This window comes from Haemaphysalis longicornis, unplaced genomic scaffold, assembly GCF_048455015.1.
Source record: "Haemaphysalis longicornis isolate Haplotype H1 unplaced genomic scaffold, Haemaphysalis longicornis Haplotype H1 scaffold_8, whole genome shotgun sequence".
Classification (NCBI taxonomy): Eukaryota; Metazoa; Arthropoda; class Arachnida; order Ixodida; family Ixodidae; genus Haemaphysalis; species Haemaphysalis longicornis.
The window spans coordinates 105,041,825-105,066,200 of record NW_027526445.1 but is presented as its reverse complement, the minus strand read 5'-3'; the positions used below and the strand labels follow the sequence as shown (position 1 = coordinate 105,066,200).

General features: G+C 47.2%; 1 protein-coding gene across 1 annotated transcript; it reads right to left on the bottom strand.

The window, feature by feature from the left end:
- Positions 1 to 1,224: 1,224 nt before the first annotated feature.
- LOC144148420 (amine sulfotransferase-like) lies at positions 1,225 to 13,918 on the bottom strand (the record flags this gene model as incomplete). The annotated part of the gene is made up of 4 exons (XM_077679955.1): positions 1,225 to 2,278; positions 3,865 to 4,337; positions 10,424 to 10,449; positions 13,797 to 13,918. Coding segments are annotated over 4 exons (1,110 nt in total), but the record flags the coding sequence as incomplete, so codon positions are not given.
- Between the last annotated feature and the right edge of the window lie 10,458 nt (positions 13,919 to 24,376).

The following is a 24,376-nucleotide window of genomic DNA, read 5'->3' as shown; positions in this document are numbered from 1 at the left end:
TCTCTATGCATGCGCTTCAGCCCATGCGAATCACTTGACGAGCCAAGGGTGTGACGCCTGCTCTCACGATACTTTCTCCCTCAGCGGTGCCATAGATTCCGTTCCGGCTTGGCTCTCTGTGCGTGCGCGTCAACGGAAGCGAAAGGTTCAATCCATTAATATAGTAGGTTGCAGCTAGATGACAGGCTGCGAAATCTGAAGCAAAAGATACTTTGAAACAAAACTGCGTGCATAGTATTTTCTTTTGATACCGATAACTTAAAGCTCAGACATTTTTCTTACTATACACAGTATGAAACTGGCATCCTTAGGAAAGCACAACTTTGATACGCAGCCTTTTTTATCGGAGAATAAAAAGAAGTATTAAACTACATTAGGCAACTATCTTTAAAGTTCTGAAGTGAAATGTTGGGTTTTTTACAAGGGATTCTTGTTTGCATATGCGGTGTCCTCACCAAAGGATAAGCAGACTAGCGCCGCCCAATAACAAGCGGGTCAAACTAATTTTCTTGCTAATGAAGCAATGAATACTAAAAAACCTTATTACGTTCCTATACTAACAGCCTATAAAAGATTCGCGGATGGGCTTCTTTCTGCCAAAATATAAGTGCTTCCCTTTGACGGTTTCGACCCTCAAACCTTTGGATCATGCTGGCAGCACGTTACCTCCGGTGGCACCTATGGACAATGGTGCCACTGGACATAATGGTTGGGTTGGTGAAACGATGCTCGGGATGGCTGCTAGTGGCTGTGGCCACCTTAGTTCTATGATGCCTTGCACGTGAGGCCGCATCGTTGCTGGGGGGAGTTCTATCCACATCTCGCCTTGTCGTGGATGTCGCTTTTGCAAGGACGCGCCGAATGCGGAATGATGAGAACATTGTTTCCTTGGACTGAACTGCATTGGATTCAGACAGCAACTGCTGCGACATTATAACAATGAAAAACTAAACGTAGCTTTGGTCGCATGTGCATTTCTGCGCTCCATAGATATGAAGCCCAGTTGACAAGCGGTAATTAGCCCTCACTTTTTTGACCTACTCGAGAAGCAGATCAGTTAAATGTCCTGAAGCCCAAGCTTTGCACTAAAGCTTTAAACGTGTCTTTACAGGATGCACTATGACACTTATTTGAAACAGGTGCTAACATGAGGAAGTAGAGGTCAAATCTCTTAGAAAACACAAATTTCACAGCTGTGTGCAGCTAAATCATCAATAAACAGAATCGGACCAAGTGGGTTTCTTTATTAAAAATTTAACGCGCCAATTTGTAACGTATAGATACACACTAATCAAATGTATGCGTGTTACAGAAATGGCTCTAGTGTTAACTGAGAAAAGCCGGTCTCTTTTGTTTTTCACTTGCACAGCATTTGCGGTATTTTATCAGCGGCGGATAGTTCTGTAAAACACGAAGTGAAACATCATGCAAAGCCAGGAATGCAGGGCGAATATTTGCAGTTAGTCTACCCGTCTGTGGGGCAGTTTAGCGCATCGTAGCAAAGCAAAATATTATTCCCATTTCGCTTTTCCAAATCTGTCGCAAAGCCTTGAGGATTCAATCGCGCGCCAGTTCCCTTTGAAAAACACTACAATCAAAGATCAAATAGTTCCCGACTAACTCCTGGAGATAACTAGCACTCTAGCTTATAATGTTTATCCAGAACGTCCGTGTTTGTACTCGGAAACTGAATTTATAAATGAGAAAAACACTAGCAGATTGTCGTTTTCAAAGACTGGAGCCTTGGTGGCGGCTTTTATGAGAACGACATTGATCCACTAATAAAAGATTAAGGGAGGTCGATACTACTCCAAAGGTTCATCACGTCACTGCCTCTGGTATTTTCTGCAATCCACTTTTTGGTGCGTGTAATCTGGTCAGGAGTGAAGGAGTTTTGCCAGTCTCCAACGATTCCCTTTCGCACAAAGCCAGAGCCTTCATGCGTTTCCCGCGCCACTCTTAGGGGGCTTTCCACCGGCTCCTTGGAGTCTCCCGACAATTTGGAGGCACGCTGAAGCATTTTCTCTAGCCTCTCTTGGAGACTCTCCTTGAAGAAAATTCTCATGCTTTCGCGGCTGCATGCGTCCAGGACTCGCTTGAGAAGTTGTCTGTCTTCGCGCAGAGGTTTTCCGTGTTCCTCCCCGAGGAAGTCCGCAACCCTGATCACTTGCGCTGCAGTGTCCGCCTTTAGCTCTTCGTACGTGACGAACAGTACGTTGACATCGTGTCGGCGTTCGTACCACGGAAGGAGATGGTCGAAGTAGTTGCCATAAATTACCTGCAAAGTACAGAAATTTTGTCACTAGAGTATTTTAATAGAAATCAATGGAAATGCGCGAAGCTTCGTGTAAATGGCAAACCATATAGCTTTGATACCTTCAGTCATCAAAACGCCGGGCACTGCCACATTAGGTCGCTCTCTGGTGCATTCACGTGAGCTCATCTTTTGACACCGTTATACAGCAGGAACGGTGTTTTCGTGAAATAGCTGATATCAAGCTAGTAGAATTATTGCGCTGTGAGAAGTCGAATTCACACGGGCGCTCAAATTCACACCAGCTTACACCACACCCCGTATCCCGTGTGTGCCCGCTACGGATTTGTGAATAAGCATGAAAGGCAGGCGTGAATAGCTGAGTGGTTTTTTTCATGCTCAAAGATCACTGGTTCGGTGCGCTGTTGGAGAATTTTGTTATATCGCAAAAAGCCGGTGGTTGGTTGTACAAAGACTCGGTGCCTAACAGAAGCCAACCAATGCCAGCCATTAAGTTTCCCCGCCATGTTCACCACCTCCGTCATCAACAGGAGCTCAGGTAACAGCGAGCAAAAGAAAGCCACGAACCCATAGGAAAACACGAGGAGCAGACAACACAAGAAGAGAAAGAGAACGCTTAGTCCAAGCTGCAGAAACCACTCTCACCTTGCTAGGGATTTCTCTAACACTGCCGAAATATTTCTATGCCGTTCGGCTTTTTTGCAGGCAGTGCTCTGCGGAATAGACTATGGCGGTCACACTTAGCGGGAGAACGCGGTCGCGTGGCGCGATCTGCTACTAGAGCTTCTTAACGGCGCCGCACGGAAACGGCGCGCGTGGGCGTTGTGAGGGTCGGGGGAGTACAGAGCGCATCACGCGCATCGCGTCACCGCACGGCAGCGCGTCGTCTGCCGCACGAGTGCGGCCGGCGCTAAACAAGTACCCGACGTTGCTAGTGGCCGTGAACATAAAATAAATACTGCGTGGTAGAAGAAGTTCAGTGCTTCTTTTTTTTGTGCATAGATGCAACTATTAATACTGGAGCTCAAGAACATATCACGCCTTTTTCCTCGGAGGAAAGCCATTCCGTCACCTTGGCGTTCCACAGCAAGAACCGTCACTGCGAGCTGATGAATCTTTCATTTGTGACTACGCACTGCCACTTCAAGCATTATCAGTGGGGGTGTCATCTATGAGGGAGGTTTTACCTTTGTGTGTGTAAATATGCATGAAACACCGGTGATGTTTAACTACGTTTTACGCCAGTCGAGTGGGGATGCGCGCTGCCTCCGTTTTCTGGAAGTTAATTGGGTGGAAAGACGCCATAAAAGGGCCACAATATTGCCCCAGCAACACAAAGGCCGTATCATCTCAAATGTCAAGAGTTCCTGAAGGAGACAGGTGCCAGATTGTCGAACTGTCGGAGAAGGACTACTCCCGGCGATAAATCAAAGAACCCATGAGTAGTCCCCGGAAAACGGTGAATAGTATTGCCCAATAATGTACTGTTGGGTAGGCAAAAAAAAAACAGCGCAATTTTCGTCAACAGTTACGGTTTCATATCTGGGATGGCGAAAGAATATGAAAATTAGAAAAAAATTAGTTGGTACCTTTCCAGAGATGAAGATGTCCAAAAAACTCTCGAATGAAACATCAGTAGCTGACTTCGGCGTCATTCCCAAGGCGAAGTGGTAGTAGGACACTGCGCAATCGTACGGGTTTCTTGTTACGTAAACGTACTTTGCCCTTTCCACTGGCTTGAACACAGACGGGGGCAGATGCGTAGTGATGGGACCCGTTCTCGATGGAATTTCGGCGGCTTTGGCACCCGTCATGTCAATGTATGGTGCCATAATGCTGAATTCGCCGATGTCTGTGGGGGGAATACCACGGGTCAGGATGTTCGAAATGATGTGCTGCATCCACGTGGTGCCGCATTTGGGGTACGTAACGAGAAAGACGTCTCCGTCTCGGGGCTTGTAGTTTATAGCCGAACGCACATTTTCCTCCTTGAAGAACTTGTTCAACCACACGCCCTCGATGTACCGACAGGACTCGTCATACACGCTTATTTCGCGTGGGTCTGAAAGAAACGAGAAGGAAAAGAAATAATTCCTGAGAAGACACGTTTGTCAGTGTGAAAAAATTGGGACTCAAATATCATCCCACAACGGCTGAAACAAAGACACTATAGACGACTACACAAAAGGCCAAATAATTACAGCACCGTTTTGCCTTGTATTTGGATGGGGATAGAGATTACGACACGTAAACAGACCCCCATCAAAAGCGGTGTAATATGATCACTGTCAACCGTCAACGATCTCTATGTCTGAGGAACCTTGCAAAATGAATTTCAAATTGCCCCAGATTTAGGCTTCTTTCGCTGAATTACATACACCCAGGAGGCTTACCTTCTGCCTTAGTTTTCCATCTCTGTCAGAAATGCAGTGCGAACTAAGTCACTTACGTGATTCCTTAATAGGGACAGTTAATTTCAGAAAAATAGCGATCATTATCAAATTCAGGAATGGCAACTAGGCCTTTTTAGCAGCTCTACAACCACCGCAATATAGCAGTAAGAATGCCTACTTTACTATACAAACACAAGAAACCCTGGTAGGCAGATTTCAACAACTATTCAGTTTAGTACACTGGAATGGCATACAGCTCCCGCTTGCCTGCTGCCATTTGTATATCTCAATATCAATTCTAATAATGACGATTATTATAGTAATGTAAAATGGTATTTATAAAATTATCTCTCATTGAGTAGGACACCCGGAAAGTCCTTGAGCGAATCCCGCTTGCTGCGCCCATTGAAAGCAAATATTCTGGATCTCTAATAAGCAGACTAATACAGCAAAACAGGAGGCTAATACAGCATATTTCTGGGAAACAGTGAGTGAAAAAGTAAATTATGTGTAATGAAACTGAATTTAACGGTGTCAAAACAAATAACTAAACTAAAATGCTCTGAGAAATTATCGAGGAAGACGAAGAAAATTAGGCGAAATTAAGGGTAATATAAAATAATGTGAAATATTTTAAATCAAAGTTAATTAAATGAGAAGAGAAAGTTCATTTGGTATATCAAATTGAATTAGGTCGAATAGGAGTGAAATAATTTGGATTAGGAATAAACTGAATAAAGTGACTAAATAATTCGTTTTGTAGTAATAAAAATGAGTGAAGTACGAATTAAGTGAAGCACCGGGTGCTAGGACGAACAATGGAAATTCGAGTATTCGGCCAATTAAGATTAAAGAATAAGCGAATAAAGTAAATGATTCGGCCAATTAACACACAGTGGCAAAGGAGAGGCATCAACAGTAAAAATAAGCAATCGCTACGTGAAATAACCCAATAGAAATGCGTATATGTTAATACTGAATAAGAACGTATAATTAGGCTGAAGAACTACTTTGTGGAAATATGGATGACAAGGGACTATTTTTGCGGACTTCAAGTGTTGGTAGCAAATTTGTCACATCGGAAGGGAAAAAAACATGAGTCGACAGTGGATCTGAACTTGAAAAAGGAGACTAGGAAAAAAGTAAACCACATGTGTGTATTTCAGTTATTGCCACTCAGGGTTTCGCGTTAGGTCTTCTAAGGAAGAACATAAGATTCTCTGCGAACTTTCAAAATATCGCTCATCAACATATACCGCAAAGCCACTACCTTTTTCTTGATGCTCCAAAATAATTGTACGTATTGTTACCGCAGCAAACTCGTAAGGATCAGGGCCAAACTGTTTAAAAAAGCAGTACGTCAGTATCACAGGGCTGTGAGGTAAACATAAATCATCCAGTGTCATTTGTTTGTGATGCTTCGGATACCGTTGAAAGTAGGAAATTATTCATTCCAGTTACTGGGAGCTATATTAAAAATTATAAGTATCTCAGGCAGTCACTACAGTTGAACAAAGCGTTATGAAAACATCGAATGATGAGCTGGTTGTAGAAGTAATGCTGTTATCTACGCATGAAGACCTGATCTGATGCTCTTAATATCTTTAGAGCGTCCACGGGTTCGTCTTTCCATGCAAAGACATTGCCTTCCTGAGTTAAGACAACCATTCATGGCATCCTGCAAATGCGGCACAAAGCAGCTGTTTGCTAGTCAAGGTAAAATGTTCATTGATGTGTAAAAGGTGTCAGCCCCAGATGAGAGAAGCCGGTCATTTGTGACCTTGCTGTCTAGTGTTAGAAAGAAACGCCTTGCGCTTATCCCTACAGATAAGGCGAACAAACAAACTTTATTCTGCCTAAAATCCGCGTCAGACTCCTATGCCCCTAATCGATATCGTGGTTTGAAACCGCTATTTCGACAAAGCGTCTAATGTTCTTGGCAATGTCAACATAATCCTCATTTGGCTTGATACATATTATTTCCAGTGTATTTAACCAGCAGACTGTTCGAGTTCTTAACGTTGCCTAGCTAAGGCTATGTTTTAGTAAGTCGAAGTGTTTTTACGTGTTCTCACTTATGGCGTCTGTAACGTGAAAACGCCGCGTGAAGTGAAAGACAAAACAATTGCACCATCTCCCCGAAGGGAACTATGTGGGGATGCAAAGCATGGGGGTTCCCTGCAGGTTCCACATCGGAGCAGAACCGGCGCAGCCGATGTCTCGGAGCAGGCTGAACGCCACGCAGCGCGCGCACCTGCTTTTATACAGCTGGAGGAGAGGAGAATGGAATAGAGACGCGCATGCGCAGTGGGGGTGTGGACGGCGCAAGAAGGGAGGGACATAGCCCCCACCATGAGATGGCTCCTAGAGCGACAGTGTTGCCAGTTTCTTCCTGAGCCGGCACGAGACGAGCCGAGGGGCGAGGGGGAGAGCAGCGTTATCACAGCTGGTTAGGGCTCCTGGCGCGACCGTGTCTCCGGTGTCTTCCTGAGCCGGCATGAGACCAGCCGAGCGGCGAGGAGGAGAGCGGCGCTATCACAGCTGGCGTGGTGAGGGGGACGACTAGGAGAGGTGCGGACGCCGGACGACGGAGGGTCGACTAAGAGATGTTCTGCATCTAAAAATTACACCATCTTCCCACGTGGGAACCCTGAGGGGATGCGAAGCCGTGGAGTAGTAGCGGGGTAATTGGTTGTTAGAGTAAAGACACGTGTAGTAGCGTATTATGTCTTCTTTATTTATCGAGTAGTGAGGAACGTTTTGCGGCTTCTTGTTCTCGAGGCGAGGAATCCGCTGTTAGACGCTGGCGTTTCGAAGCGTTGTCACGTTGCCGAACGCCATTTGGATCAGCTACTCGCCGCTGGCGTTTCAAAACGGCTTCTCGTTCTCGAAGCGAGGAATCCGCTGCTCGACGCTGCCGTTTACGTTCGGCGTCGCGAGCTCTCCTCTGTGCAGCCTTGTCTTCGGAGGTGCTCGCGATTCTGACAGTGTGCTGGCTGGCGCTAGTTCAAGGTTTGCCAGCCAGTTCGCTGACGGAATCGTTGGCGTCCATTTGCAGTCATCGGATAGCGCAGTACCGAAGAAGCAACTGAGCGGAGTGCGGACGGGTTTATTTGCAGAGCAGAGAGAGTGGAGCGGAGGACCAGCGCGCATGCGCGGGAATAGAGAGCTGGGGTGCAGAGGGGAGAGGATGAGCAGGTGGTGTGGAGAGGAGGAGAGGTGCGGACGCCGGACGACGAAGGGTCGACTACGAGATGGTTGGCATCTAAAACCACATCCAGTAGACGGAATCGAACCTGAGTGCCTCACGTTATGAATCCGGCGTCTACATAATTGCTCCATTTCGATATGGCCGAAACTCAGTCCAACCTAAGACAAACCCAAAGAATCCGTCACGAGAAAGCCTTGCGCTCAACAGTCGTTGTCGTTAAACGAAGGGGTGCAAGATTTTTCAATGTTTTACTGATCTTTATCACCTCGGCCATTGCCTGTCGAAGTTCCGCCACATCAGCACAAAGTGCAGTTGTTTTTCCGCAGGCATTCCGACAAAATACCTCCAGCACTGCTCCTCGTATTACGCACGTTACGCGCCCCTAGCCTCGTTTCCTGCTTGAGATCTTCAAGAGCCTTTATATGGTCCCTCGGTTTTCAAGCCCCGGTAGAAGGTGTCATCTAGAAACGCACACCCACTTTTGCAGCAGTGCGCAAAAATGGAACGAGTTAGTTCTTTAAGAATACGCAAACCTCTCCTGCACACAAACGGCTGAGTGAGCGAAGTTCTCGAGCGGTTCCAAACCAAACCGCTGCAGGTTGCGCTGTGACGCGTGGTGGCGACGTCTATAATGACAGACGAAGCGAGCTTTCACGCCCACTTGTGGCCTTGGAACACGATGCACCGAGTAGCTTGGTATCCATTCCGCTGAACCGGCGTCAGGGGTCAAGGTTTGCGCTGCGTCGGACGATATGAATGCTCAGTTTGTACGCAAATGAAGCTGCGCCAATTTCTCGGCGTAGACGGTGTGGTCAGTAATCCCACAGCTGCTTGTTTATGTGCGAAAGATGAAGCGTCCCCACAAAACAGGTATCGTAAGCGATGTTTTCGACTCTTGCGGACCGCTGCTACCAACACGCACTTCCTCACGTTTGTAGTACACACGCTATCAACCGATTATTGAAAACCGATTTCTATAGCGCGCGAGGCAGTCGTGGGGACGTAAATGATTCGGACGTATGGCGCTTGAAAAAGAGGCTAGGGGACCGTATCTGTGGCGGAGGTTTCGGCCGTCGTTTCGGGTTTCGCAAACAACCGCCACCCTGGGGAGAGCAGCTCCTTGAAAGAAAACAGCCTCGTGCAGCTGCCGAGTTTCGCCGATAGGAAAAGGAGGCTAGTGAAGATAGGCAGCGGCGGCTGGGAAATCTGGCTTGTTTATGCGGGTGACGCCGATTATCGTCCTGCAGAACGCGTCGCACTTTCACACAGCCTGCATATTTCCTTCTGCTCGCCTTTTTTTTTAAATGCAGAGCATTTCTTTAAAGGAGCCATGAAGAGAAAACACAAGTTTGGTTCATTCAAAAGATCGTCTTGTTAGAATCAGACTGACACCACTTTTAACGTAAACTTCGCTCAAATTTTAACATAAACGTAAACTTTTAACGTAAACTTCGCTCAATAGGAAAAACGGGAATGGTCATGCGACCCACCACCTCATTTCCCGCAGCAAAACCTATGATGTCACATGAGCTAAGCTCTACGATTGGCGGAGGCTGGCAGAAGCAGACGCAAATTAGGTAGAGCTTACAAACTAGACGAACGAGCGATTTGCGCTTAAATTTAGGGCACATTCTTTACAAAGCAATAAGAATGATGGGGAAAACAGTGGAAGTTACGAAAGCACATGTAAACATAGAAGCACTGATGTGTTCTGCTGTTCGTACTGCGCACAGCATGCTTGGTGTAGCTGCACAGCACTACGGGGCTTGGGGTTGTCTCAGACGGCACTGGCCGATTGACGCAAGCAACGGTGTCTTACGTGACCCCATTTGTCGAGCGAGCACTGTTTCAGGGAACGAATATTTTCTCCCAGAACAAAAACAAGCCAGGTTTAAATGCGGGCAAAAACAAACCAAACGCTTGCAACGGTATGGTGGCGCCATCTAGGTTACGGAACGTAAAGAAACGCGGGAACAAACAAACACCGCTGTACAGGGTGGAGACAACCTTTGAACCGTCCCGTGCCGCCGAAATTGGGCCAACGGGCTCAACGCGTTATTCTTTTCGTTTCCCACGAGACCTAGCAACGCGAAACAGACAATATGATTCAAACTTCTTCAGTAAACCGCGTTGCGGCCATAATTTTAGCGCGGTTTTGACACAATGACTTGCTTCGGCGGCGAGCGAGCAACCGAAAATGGCGGCGCCAGCGTATACGTGTCTCTACCCTGTACGGCGGATGCGTGAATGAAGTTACTCTAGGCTGCAGAGCGGTCGGTTCCTGTGATGTCATTTGGGACCACGAAAACGCATGATTGAGCGGGAAAATCAAAATTTTTAAACTAAATTGTTTAATTTCTCAGTGAATAAAGAACCGTCTGTATCCGGACAAGCGCTGGGGGCACCATAAAACACGAAATCTTTCGAATAAAACCAACTTGCATTTTCTCTTCACGGCTCCTTTAACTCACGATGTCACCCGTTCTAGTTGTCCGTAGTGGTCCGCACCCCTCCCCCTACACTATATAAAAAAATAATTCTTACCAGCGCCTGGTTCCGATCCCACGACCCTGCGGGCGGAACGCAAGGTACATGGTGCTCTACCCACTGCGCCACAAAGCCGACACAGAATGGAGGGCTACGAACGCGCCTTATATCCTTGACTCATTCAAACTACGTCAAGAAGCTGCTGATACAACGCATTCACTACCTGTGGGCGGAACGCAAGGTACATGGTGCTCTTCCCACTGCGCCACAATAATCATACCGACCTGCTAATAAATGATGTCACGTGACCACGTAATTACGTCTCCTCATTTAATTAAAATACAACAACCAACAGCAACAAGTGCAACAACATTAACGTAACGCAAACTACTTAACGCCTTGCACCCCCGGAAATGGTCTGCATTTGATCGTGCCCCTCGCGAGGGAGATGTTTAGTTTCCTGCCGCAGCAAGAACCAGGCGGCCTCCTGCGCAGATATTTCCACGCCCCTGAGCACGTTCACTTGCAGCTTGCAGAGCAATTCCTTGTAGTCGTCGTTGGGGTTCTCCTTGAGCATTTGTGATTTTTTTTTCTTATACTCCAATCAGATAATTCCTCCATTAGAGCAGTAAATACTATGGGAATCGTTTTGACAAGCTTTTTGGCCCTACGTTGGGCTTCATGTGGCCATCGTGTCTGAATGACAACGAGTTTTATGGATAGCGACCTGTCAATTCTCCCCGATTCCGCGTGCCTAATTTGTTATTTCTTGTATGGCGATGTTAGTTCTTTTTGGCGCCACTAAACCAGCTGGCGCTGCAGTTTATCCCGATTTCTCCGCTACATACGCGTTTGCACCACCTGTTCTCGTTCTTATTTTGTCTGTTCCACGATCCGCGTTGCTCAGTGTTTGTCGATTCACACTGGAAGAAGTGCACCACTTCTGTCGGCTCGAAGGTGCACCCAAATAAGAATTTTGTCACGCGAAATTGTTACTTGACTAGAATGGCGAAAGCATGCACCAGGCCGGCGTGCACTGTACGCGCACGTACCGAGATATCGTCCTCAAGAAAGTGCCCACAGCTCACAACCCTTTGCTGACGAGTACCATGGCATTCCACTGGTTCGATAGCGCCCGTACATACGAAAAAATAAAACCCCTACAAATAATCAGGGCTCGTTGTTCAATAACATAATTAAGAAAAAAAAGAACAGGAGAAGACGTTTGTGCACACTGTTTCATATAGTGAATTATAAGAAAAATGAAAAACAGAAAGAAACCCCCCGGCGCACTGTGAATTTCCGTTGGCTAACGACGCATATCCCGGGTACAACAACAACAACAACAGCAGCAACTCAACAACAACAACAGGGACAACAAAAATACGTTCCGTGTGGGAGAAATTTCCCGGCAGTCTTGGTTGGCCTGGAGTAGCCTGAATAGCCATTCTAGAAAAAGCAGCTACAGCGGGTCTGATGCCGAGGTTGTACGGTATAGTCGACTTAGGCAGGAGTTGACTTGCTGAGAAATCATGGGACAAGAAACGCTTTCGCAAATACATTTGCTGTCAGATCGTGCAACAGTTTAGGGGCGAAGCTCCTAAAGCCATGGGTCTGTCCATCCCTTGTGTCTCGTGGTACGTGACCGCCGCATGCTTTCGGAGATGTCGCAAAGTGGGCCGCGTTGCACGCGCAAGAACCAGCTGCAACCGGCAGCGCAAACTTGGCACCGGGAGCGCGAGCTTGTCTGTGTTCGCCAACGGAAGCGCGAGCGCACGTGCACTGCGAGGGGGAGATCACGCAAGAGATCACGCCACGAACGCAGGCAGTCGTTCTCGGAGATCGAACGAGACGCAAGGACCTTTGCTCGTTTCCTCTCGTCTTGTTCGGGCACAAGTTCGCCCTAAATAGACTTAGTGTTTGCAAGCTTCCCATTGAAGCCAGTACAAGAACCTCTCTCGCTTCATTTCACAGATCATAAAGCCGTCGTAATGAAGGGACCTCGCAATCCAGTCATGACAATGACGAAATGAAAAGAACAAACGAAGAAACGAAACAACAAACGAACAAGAACAAAATAAAAGAACAAAATAAAAGTTTATTTGTACAATGTTCGCACACAGTGTTACGTCTTTCTTAATGATGTAATGGGTGAACTTTCACGGGAGAGTTACGGTTACCGATGATCTCCCCCTCTCGAGCTTTGCCCCACTTATCATCATTCATTCCGTGGATATGGCGTGATTTTTTTGCATGGTACTCTCAGTGAAGATATCTCACGCGATGCAATTTGTGGCGTACCGAAGGGAAAGGCCGGCAGGCGAACGGTATGGCCAATTCGTTTTCACCAGGTTCTGATTGCTTCGGAACGGGGGCAGTTTTTCAAAACGATCTTCCCAACATAGATATGGTGGTCATTTCAAGCATTTACCATGTACTGCTGACATAAGAAACTTTGCCCTTTGTTGGGAATGTAAGCCAACGCGACGGAGCTCGTACAAGCGCGGCGCTCCAGTTTGGTGAAAATTGCGCGCCCGCTGAAAAGGCTGCCCCAAATTAGCGCTCCCTTCGCTAAAAAAGTCAATACTTTCCCGCAAGAATTACGGCGCTTCCACGCACAGAATGACGCTGTAGGCGTGTTTATACAAATTCGAAGCGTCCCTATGACCTTTCGTACGTGCATAGACGACCTTCACCATGAACGCAGGCTCATCGACGAAAAGCGAAAGTCAACGAAGTTTCCACATGTTTACATGAATAAAATGCTGGAAAATAAATCATGGTAGTTGAAAGGGCGAATCTAGTAGCAGTGTGGCTTGCTCTGTACGTTGCCGTTCGTATATCTAAGAAACGTGTCTCGACTTAGCCGTGAATTTTGGTTGCTGGCCCTTATTATAGGTAGGGATCGTTGCAATTGGCATTAATTGGGTCTCCGATGGGCTCAAGTGTTACTCCGCTTGTGGTCAATACTGTCAAATTACAATCCTACTTTTTAAAACGAAAACATTGAGCTTGGACACCTCCCACCGTAGTTAGCATGGAGTCCATTTATGATTTCTTACACCTACATTACCAACAACCGGATGTTAAAACTGCCAACTGATTATAAAACTTTTTTACTCGTATCGCATCCTAGTGGCTGCATTTTCAGCTTCTGTCTGTATGCTAGTTCAGCCTTGTCAATAACTCTAACATACTTCTCCAACTACCGCCGCAGGATCCGCGCTACTGCAGTGTACCTGCCCACCGTCGTTCTGGAGAAAACCTTGGCGGTATGCATATAGCGCGAATAAAGTATCACACAGAAAGGCAAAGTCAAGGTTTACGCCCGTATCACCATGGTAGTCGCTTTTTTGGTGAGCTATAAGCTGAGAGCTGACCACATGAAGAGGAAAAATATTTTGCACACGAGAGTTGCTTATGCACTCACCTGGATAGCAACTGGGATGTATCTCTGCGGGGAAGTGCACGTTCACCTTTCCGCTTCTGCGTCGAGGATGAAGCAATATTCACGCATAAAGGTAGAGGACGGCCGCTGCTAGGCACATGTGTGCGGAGTCAGGTTTGAAATGTAGCCTGTCACGGGATGTTTGCTGCCAGCACGAACAAACGCACGTACACATTCCACAAAAAGTCCTACGCATGAAAAGCCAGATTGGATAACACCGGGGGGAAAATCCAACAGCAACACACTCACCAACGACCGAAATAAGCGAAGCTTGACAGAGTACAGAAGGAATGCACTTGACTGCAGAAAACGATACATTCCTTCCCTTTGTGGCCCAGTTGAATTGTTGAAGCCCCTATTCCAGGAATACTGAGAAGGTAGCACCTCCAGAAGCTCCTCAGTATAGCCAGGTGTATACAAGGTAATTTTATATTCACAGGGTTTCTTTGATCAGTTTTAGAATAAGCTGTACGTCGTGCGCTTTCACAGGGCAAGCCAACTGAGGTAGGTAATAACAGTATAGGCACATAAGGAACAAGACTGCCAAATCTCCAATCAAGCAATGGGCATGTCAATTTTCTGCACATTCATAGGTATGAAGCAACGCCCACTACAACCTATAATTTAAATGGAAACACCTTTCTAAAAATTCGCAACAGTCATTGCGGTCAAGTAGCGTCAACGCAGCGACGCAGTGTCGTCTGTCGTATTACCCTCCGTTGAATAACAGCTATGCCACGAGTGGTGTAATTAGCTTTCTCCTTTCGCCAATTATTTGGGCCTCGCTGTTTAGAGAGCAAAGCGCTGAAAGTAGACTCCCTATATCAGACCACTCGTCTTCTGCAGTGCTTTACAGGGATCTCGCTGCTTCCCTGCGCATAATTATGTTGCGGCCCTACCATGGCCTTCGCATGCTCTAAATTGTTCATTTTGTACAAGACAGATGAAGGCCGTAAATCACCACGTCTCTATGTTATTAGCAAGAAAAGAATGCATCCGAGAACATCAATGAGGCATCGTAGTATAGAAGCGCTCATATTATGTGCTGAGGGAGCTAAAATGGAGAACGCTTTTGACGCTTTCAAGCGTAATTTGACGCTTTCAAGCGTAACATGATGCTAGAGATACGCTTTTCTTGAATAAACCACACCGAGTAACGCAAATTCAAACGCCGAACGCCGATGTAGCGCAGCACCAGATTCACAATCGCCGCTTGTGTAGCTCACTTGACGTTCATTCAGTGTATTTTTAATTCTTCGGAGACGAGGCGGAGACGCTAAGACGTTCAACGAAGTAACCGGAGTAGTCTTAAGATCTTGCGTGCAGGTGTCCACAAACATCAACTCCGTGCAGGTGCTCGGGCGAAACGTGGACAGTGCAGGGATTGCAAATACGGTGTAGCCCACACTTTGAATTTCGTTGAGTAGCCACGAGTTCTTCCTTTGAGACAATGTCGCGAACAGTAGATGAAACACCAAAAAAGTAAGGAGACGAGGTAAAAGAAATACAGGAAAGTTACCCAGGCTATTGAGCATTTCAATGTCTCTATGAGACTCCGCGAGCAGATGTAGGGCGTAGAGAGAGTAAGCACGACGGGAACATTCCTCTTGTACCACTAGTTTCGTGTATAGACACAACCAATGGATGGCTTGTGGAGAGAGCAAATTCAGAAATGGCGACCTGCCTTGCAAGCTTTGGGCAATAAAAATGTTGGTCGCAACTAAGAATCTGCGGTTTAAACTAAACGTAGCCCATGTATGCTCGTAGGCCTTCGTAATAAGTTGTGTTAGCCTCTCACTTGAATTGGACTTCCAGTCGTTTGTATGCCTAAGAGTAAGTCACTGTCTCTACTATTTCGTTCGAAAAGTTAGTAAAACAATAGTCACTCTTCCCAATATTTCCAGTGGTCCTTGCTTCTATACCCATAGTGTAGGCAGTTTTGTAAAAGCAGCCCTTCACTTTTTACGCAAGCAAGTGTTGAAATAGCAAGCATAAAGCGGGACGGTAAATTTCGCTTCAATCTGTTTTCTTTGATATTTACCATAGTTCTCACAAGTTATTCTTTCAACAAAAACAGAACTAGTCACAGCACGTTTATAATGCCTGAAGTTGGTACCAGCGTAGAAGTTATGGCGGCAGAATATTCCACGATTCTTATTTCAGTGTTTCCTTCACAACAATTCTTAGTAAGTGTTGAGGACTCTGGCTATATGAAGTTGGCTTCGTCACTGATGACGTGGGAAGTCAAGGGAAGGATTTAGCACCTCCGTAACATTACGCTGTATTTCTGGAATATTTCCAATAAACAAGGTACAGGATCGGGATCTTACAAGTGTGAAAGGGCGGAATGCTGAAACCTAGGATTAAGCCCAAAATGATATTCATTCTCTATACACTTCGGACATAGCCCAAGGTAGCCACAACCATTCTAGATGGATACCACCAAATCACCGACAACTGAAGTTGCCCGCAGTGTGAATGGGTGATGGGGATTACTTTATGTATATTATTTTTAGTCTTTATTTTTTAGTAATATCACGACTAAACTTTTATTTGTTTATGAATGTGTGGCCATACCCCAATGCATGTATCGTGGTGTTGTAGATTCAGGCCGTCCGTAATTGTTTCAGTTAAAGGATCAATGAAGTTCAGTTAATCAGTTCAGTTAATCAGTTCAGTTAATCAATGAAGTGTTTTGAAGACAGTAGTCAGCATCCCGCTGTCACTGCGAGAATATACATCACAGTTACATTGAGCCCCCAATGGTGGACATGGGGGCTTTCATTGTGTGCAGTAATGCCGGCACAAATACATATAATCCCTCAAAATGACAGCACAAAAAAACGTTCAGCGGTGAACGAACGAGGCGACATGACATTGAAGACATCGACACAGCTGCTACCACATAGGATCCATGTAGGTGCTAATACTTTATTTCTTCGAAGTTCCAATTAGCCTGAACGTTGGTCAAGACAGATTTTAAAAACGCTGATACAGTGATCGTGTATTTGTACGCTGGTACACATATTTTTTCTAACGTAAAAAATGGTGCCCGTCCACTGCTGAGAAGATATACGAACACGGCGGAAGGGGCATTCGGGGATAACTATAGATTTTCGTATGGTGAGTTACTGTGACTGACTCAGTAGGCGCTTGACTGACACAGGCGCCTATATTCGTAAAACTTAGTACGAAGCTAATTACAATGCACAATTTGTTTCGGGATAGTTTCAATTAAACAAGACTCACACCCATTTTCTGTAGCAATTTTGCTCCCGTTGGCGGCCATGCGTTGAGAGCAGACAGGGCTTCTCAGTCGTTTGCTATTTCACTGGGGAGTAAATATTTAAGCCGCGTGAATAAAAGTCGGCTTAATCATAATTTCATCGCAGCGACAAAATGCTTTATTGTGTTTCGGAATATTTTTTGGCAAAACAAGAGTTACACTCTGTGTTTCTCATCGCACTCCCTGTGTACACGGCCATGTTTTGACAGCAAATGGGAGTGCTTCAACGTTGTAACAGTGCTGTAACAACGTTGCACATTGTAACAGTGTTACAGCACACAGTGCTGTAACATAGTGGGCTAATTACGACAGCCAACCTGCCGCGGTGGCTCAGTGGCGATGGCATTGTTCTGCTGAGCCCAAGGACGCGGGTTCGATTCCCGGCCGCGGCTGCTGCTTTTCTGATTGAGGCGAAGAACGGGAGCTCCCGTGTGTTCAAGATTTCAGCGCAAGTTTAACGTCCCCACGTGGTCACAATTAACCCGCAATCCTCCACTACGGCGCGCCTCATAACCAGTGGCGTTTCAATGCGTTAAACCCCATTATCAGTCAATCAAATTATTGCAACATTTAAATGAAACTCGGCGTAATGACCAAGTCTTCGTCGCGACCAGTTCCAGTACACTGGAGCAACCTTATGCAATTATACCTCATTCTGCGCTTCAGCAGCATATAAAATGCAAAAGAATTTGGCTTATAGAAATGTCGGCTACTCTTATTAAAAATATTGATGGACTTGTTTACTGATATACGGCTTACACACATCAATCGTTGAGTGTACCCAACATATGCTTGCATGAAAAGCAACGTAAAGGGGGATGTTTGAAAGAGACACCAGGCACAAAATTATGTACTCGAAGTCGAACCATTACGCGTAAAGGTCACCCCACTTCAATCATCATTATCACCAACAGCCCGTACTGCGGGAACACGTCCTCCGCCATTCACCTCACCCGCTTCTCTCCTGCGTATAGAGGGGAAATCAAAGCCAGTAAAAGCAGAGGCAATGCAAAATAAACCGAACATCAATTTAGGGGTCAGCTATACCACTTCCATCTATTTTCCCGTAACTAGCGTTCTTTATTCGTCTTTTTATCATGTATTAAGCTTTGAATTTCCGCCACGCATTTTTTGTGCTTATAGGCCCAAGGAAATTCTGTACTTCATGGATGCTGCGAGTTTTTTGTTGTTCGCCACAAAGCGCGACAAATTACGGCTGCTGGTTACGTTTTCTTTTTTACGTTATAGCAATTATTACCTACTTTCCTCTACAGTCTGTGTATGCATGATAAAGACAGATTTTATTTTGCAGCGATCCTATTTTTGTGATTCTCGGCGCCAGTTTTATGAGTTACCACTTGCTGCCATAATAATCAACAGGGACGTTGACTGGAGAAACGCTCTAATGCAGTGTTTTTGCATAGTTTCTTCCCGTATATTGCTCGAGCAAATAACCAAATATTAAGATTTTAAATTGCTTGAAACTACGAAATAAAATGTTTTGTGGGTATAATTTGAACAAAACAAGATGCTGCTATAAATCATAGGGTTAGCAATGCGTCTTTATCATCAAAATCTGATGGTTAGGACCTGTTTCGGCGTCGTTCGCTTGTCGGAGGAGGCTCACGACGTGCGACTGGCAGGCCAGATGCAGTCGTGCCATCGTTGCCATCCTCGTGAGGCCACAGCCAATGATAGCCCGCTGAACCCGCAACCGGCTTGTGTTGCTCGGGTCGGCTCGGGTATTGGGAACTTTAGGCTTAGCATCCTGGCGGATTTTCGATCGCCGCTGTGTAACTGCGAATGACAATGCGTAACACAACTTTTCACCACACTATCATTCCCTTTATAGAATGTGGAACTTTGTGTCAGCTATAACTGCCGTTTGAACTATCGGTGACCAAGACATCTGCGTAGCCTGTTTTGATGCTTCTATGCAGGTAGCGCCATCTCTCGGCCGCTCGGCGCACAGCGCACCACGGCGAACGGTCGGCCGTGCAACCTCCGCGGCCAGTCAGCGTACGCTTAGCATCGCAGCAGATATTTGATCGCCGCTTTTATTATAAGCCCTGACAACAATCCCTAGCACAATTTTTCACCACACTAACGAAACGTGCTCGCACGTGGAACTTCGTTTTAGCAATCAGATTGATTGGGAAGAGCAGCGACAAGCGGTTGCTACCGTGGTCTGCGCCGGTTCGAGCCGAAGAGTGTGCCGGGCTAGCAGGAGCGGCCGGCGTGTGCGCGGACTGCTTCCGAACGCAGAAAACGCTTCATGATTGCCTGCTTTATCAATTTCTTGCGAACGAGGCGCGGAGTCTACAAATTCAGCTCAGCGATCGTCGTAGTTGATTGGGTGAGTCAATGAACGAGCCGCAGGTTTCGCTTCAGCCATGGTCACCCGCAGTCTCGCTGGCTGCGAGGCGCCGACGACGCGACGACGTATCGCACGCGCGAATCGGACCATGCGTCTCAAATTCACGCGTACTACTAGTCGTGGCGACAGTCATAACGATCAGTCGCATGCGATTCACATGCACCAATCGTCTTTGTGTCTCGCGCTTAAACCGACTGAGCGGACGCCAGACGCCCTGCAGTGGAATTGCCGGTCACTCAAGTTCTGCGCTGGCGAGCTTGGAGCCCTTTTCAGACACGTAGAGCAACCGGCGGCCGTTCTACTACAGGAGGAAAGAAGTACTAATTTATGCATCTAGAGATACGAAGGGCATTTTCAACTTACGATTGTGCACACATAGACAAACAAGAAGCAAGGTCAGCAGCAAGACGAGGTAGTCGAAGCACAGGCGGCAATCTTCATACGCCGAGATGTTCCGCATGTCAAACGCGCACTGGGAAGTACTGCAACACAATACAAGAGGTGGCTGCCGGGAGATGTGAGCTTGGCGGTTGCCAGGCCATCCTGGTGTCTGCCTACCAACGTCCCGAGAGCAGCTGCTACAGAAAGGGTAATTCGGAGACTGCAAATTTCGCTTGGCTACGCGAAATCCGGCATCAGTACACCAAAGACTGATTCCTCGCCGGGGGGGGGGAGAGAGCGGAGGCTTCAACGTTCGACACAACAGCTGGGGATGCGACAAGGAATCACAGAGGGGGCGCCGCCGACATTACGAATAGGCTGAAGCGGCAGGACTTACCTCGGCCAACCAAACAGACCATCCTGCTCGTCACGCACTTCACTTTACGGAGAGCGAAACTATACCACAAGTGATTTGGACAACGTCCAGGCTTGTAAAGGACTGGAGGTTCGGTCCCGACGGAATGGGTAGCGACCATTAACCCATCTGAATTGAACATGAAGTACGAGCCACAGGGCGGAAAAAACGGACGACCGCAGCTGTCGACGGGGACAGATTTCGATCCGGCTTTGACGCTTACGACAAAAACGTCCCGTTTATTCAGAAGCTTTCCAGAGCTGCCCTGGAAGCCACTACAGAGATTGAGATGGATGTACATCTTCCTACACCAGACAAGCACCTTCTCAACCTTTGGGACACCCGCAGCCACGTGCATCGAGTTTACCTCGAAAGAGGGAAACCGCATGTTGACCATGTAAGCGTGCGCAATAAGACCGCACAAGCGCGCCGTTACGCCAGAATCCTCTCGCGGGAACTATGGCACAACCACTGCGCCTCGTTCAATGAACGGACTGGCGGGCGGAAGCTCTGGAAGACCTACACAGGCTATGTCAGGCAAGCGCAAGACGGCGAACACCGTCAAAAACGTCAGGCTGGCGACCTGCGACTCAGCGTCCGACTTCGAAAAAAAGGCAGCAGAGATGCTCTTCCCGCGGCCAGCAGTGTCACCAGACCCCAGCATTTGTCAACGCACAGCACCTACTTATGACAAAGATACTGAGTCGCCTTTCATAATGCAAGAATTAGTGATGGCTCTCAAATCCGTCGACGCCAGAAGCGCACCAGGAAAGGATGGCATCACCTGGCAGATGGTGCGCAACCTTAACGAACACGGGAAAATGCAGCTACTCGAAGAAATTAACAAAGTGTGGCTGTCAGGCGAAATTCCTGCTGAATGGAAGCCCTCTATGGGGAGACTCATTCCCGAACCAGGGAAGCCAGCCATTAGCATCAGTAGCTCGAGACTCCTCTGGCTTACCTCAACACTCAGCAAGTTCTTGGAGCGGATGGTTCTGGCCCGGCTTAACTGCCACCTTAAAGAGGCACAGAAAGAACCCTACTTCGACCTGGGCCAGACAGGATTCCGACCAGGCCTCTGCACACAGCACAGCCTTTTTTGCTCCGTCTTTGTCTTCAAAAGCGGAGAGAAGGAAAAAAGATTCCTGGCGTACTGGTAGTCGTCGACCTGGGGAAGGCGTTCATACCGTAATGTACGATGCAGGAATCTCCGAACTCGACGACACTAAGCCAGGAGCCCGCATCCTCAACATCGTCAGTTCATTCCTGGATGGATGCACGTTTGAGATTCGGAGTGACAATAGGAACCCTAAAATTTACAGCCGCAGCACTGGCGTTGCCCACGGGGCCATACTATCACCCACGCAATTTAACCTGGTGATGTGAGGGCTGGCTACACGTCTGCGGCGAATTCATGGTGTGCGCCTAACCATGCATTTAGCCTCTTTGCTGCGTCGTTAATCCCCGGTAATGGCGTCGTCGTTGCCATTTCGCGCATATGTCTGTAGAAACTGGCCACTTTCAGATTTCCAGAACACGTCATTGCAGTCAGTGGGTCCTTTACATGGTGCCACGGGAGAAAATATCGATGTCAATTATATGAAAAGCGCCTAGCGTCAATCGAGCGGCGGGTAATGGCAAGGAGCGGCGAAGCGCGATTGACAGACGCTTCTCGGTGAGGTTATATTGATACGCTGTGTTGCATACGACTGGGGCGAGGTGATAACGGCCAATGAAAGATTTAAAGCCCGTCAACAATAACACAAATATTATTGACAATAGCAAACTTTGGCCCGCAAGCGTAATGAATATGTATATGTTTAACAGAGGAGAAAAAAACGCATTATCCGCTGATGACAACTGCAAAATAAAAATGCTCACTACAGTCACGCGTCTTGAAGTTATCTTTTACACTCGGTACGTAATTGCCTTGGCACCAAAGCTATGACAATGCCGCAGCTGCTGTAAACCCCAGTCGCATTTCCCAGTCCCGATCATCAAGAGACGCTAACATAAAGAATTCAGGCAAAGCAAGACCGAATTTGATTTCGCCGACGCAGGAAAATATGGTCTGTTTCCCTGTTCTGACACTCACATAGACGACCGCTTTCACCCACAATACCTGGAGCACTTAACACATGTATCGAACATTAGGAATACCGTTACTTTGCGCTAATTTAAGCGGAAACAAATGAGTCGTCCGATAACCCAGCCATCTATCTCCACTAGGCGACGAGTTGATTCCTCTTTACGAGAAAACAACCATGATTGTGAACCTTGACATAGAATGGAACTGAGCAATAGTCCCTAAAGTTAGCAAAGCACAAAGCGTGGTGACGGTCGCTTGCACGGATAGAAATTCTGGAACCAGTTGCAATGAATCCATCACCTGCCACAGCACTACACGCTGTACACTTGAAAGTTATCTACCCGCGCCTGCTCCGGCGGTGTAGTGTAATGGTAGCGCGTCGGGTGTCTTTTGTATAATTGCGGGCGTCGGTGGTTCGATCCCTCCTGGTGACAATCTTTTCTTTTCTGGACTATAGCAGTTTGTTGTTGGGGAGTATCGGAACGGACCAACCGGGTGGCGGATAACCGTTCGTCCCCTCACATTTAGTCCGCACAGGGAGTAATGATTGTGGCAAAGGCCGTTAGACCCCCAAAGGACGAACTTTTAGTCCTTTTTGCATAGAAGTGCACCCGGCGCGTCTGTTGTCAAGCTCGGGCGCGGACCGGAAGCGGCCGGTAGTAAATCGCTGGGCAGAGTTGGCGCAAAGGCGCGAATTGTCAAACTGGTGGCGGCCCCTTTGTTTAAACAAATTACGACAATGTGCTGGTCTGTTTTGAAATGGGGAATTCTGGTAATGACCGGAACATCTGCAGTTGGCAGCTGAGAAGCGGGGATGAAGCGATGGCGGCGATCTCCTGTAAATACACTGCGCCAGCACGACACCAATGTGAATTGGAACGACGGTTGGGGATTTATTGCTTTTGGGCCCTGTGAGGCTCCTCCTAAATCCTACTAAACCCGTCAGACTTGGGCAGTTTGTTGGTTTTCAGTGTCGCGGCTTCCGGTGGGAATCTTTTCTGAGTATTCATGGCTAGTTTGCGTTAGAATGGGAAAGTAGTTTAGGACAATGGGTGGGGCGATTGCGTAATTATGAGCTCCGCCTGTTGGTGGCTGTGCGGCCTATAAACGGCCAGAACTGTTAAGTATGCGTCCTTCTCTCTTTCGTGGGTTCCGCCCTCTTTGTGGGCGGGTTTTTCTCAATAAAATCATGGTTTTGGGGGATGTTAAGGGGCTACTGAACGGACAACGTGGAGCCCGCCAGCTAACTTACCATGCCTTCTAAACTGCAACTGTAAACTAATTGTAAATAGTCGTCGGTTATGTGCCTCTGATCATCGAGCCGTCTTCAACATCTTTCATCCATCGACCGATCCTCCGCTAGCGTCCAGACTAGTGGGAACCTTAACTGACGCCTTCGATGTATGAGCAGGGGCACGTCCACTGTTTACACGGTGTCGCGCCATAGAGCGACGCTCGCTTGTAGAGGATTTATGCCACCTCTGGAAACACTGACGAATATTACATCCCTGGATAGGCGCTGTTCCTTGGGATTTTTTTTAGGTGGGCGTCCTTTCCATTCTAGAGGTACTGCCATGTTGAATTCTAGTAGCTATAAGAGCATGCCGTGAAGGGTTGTAGTCGCGCAAGTGGGTGACGGCTTCTGACATGGTGACTTAGTAGCCAGCCTTCATCATCTTCATACTCCTCCGGTGAGATGCCGTCTCCTACCACTTTTGCATTATTTGTGTGTACCTCTGCCGATCTCGCATGGGCATACGAGAGCGCATTCTGCTGCGCAACTGCTTTTGCCGTTCCTTCGGTGCCAGTTGTCACCATCCGTCATCGCTGGCAAGGCGACGACGTTACGGCTGCGCTTAGGCTGAGCGCAACCTCAGAAAACCATTCTTTGAGGCGACAAAAAATCAGATCTGGTTTACACGATACATACAAGAACGTAGCCTGTGCGACTGATATTAGAGAGACAGCTCCGCTGAAAGTTTCGAGGTCATTCATGACGTCGCGAGAGACCTTT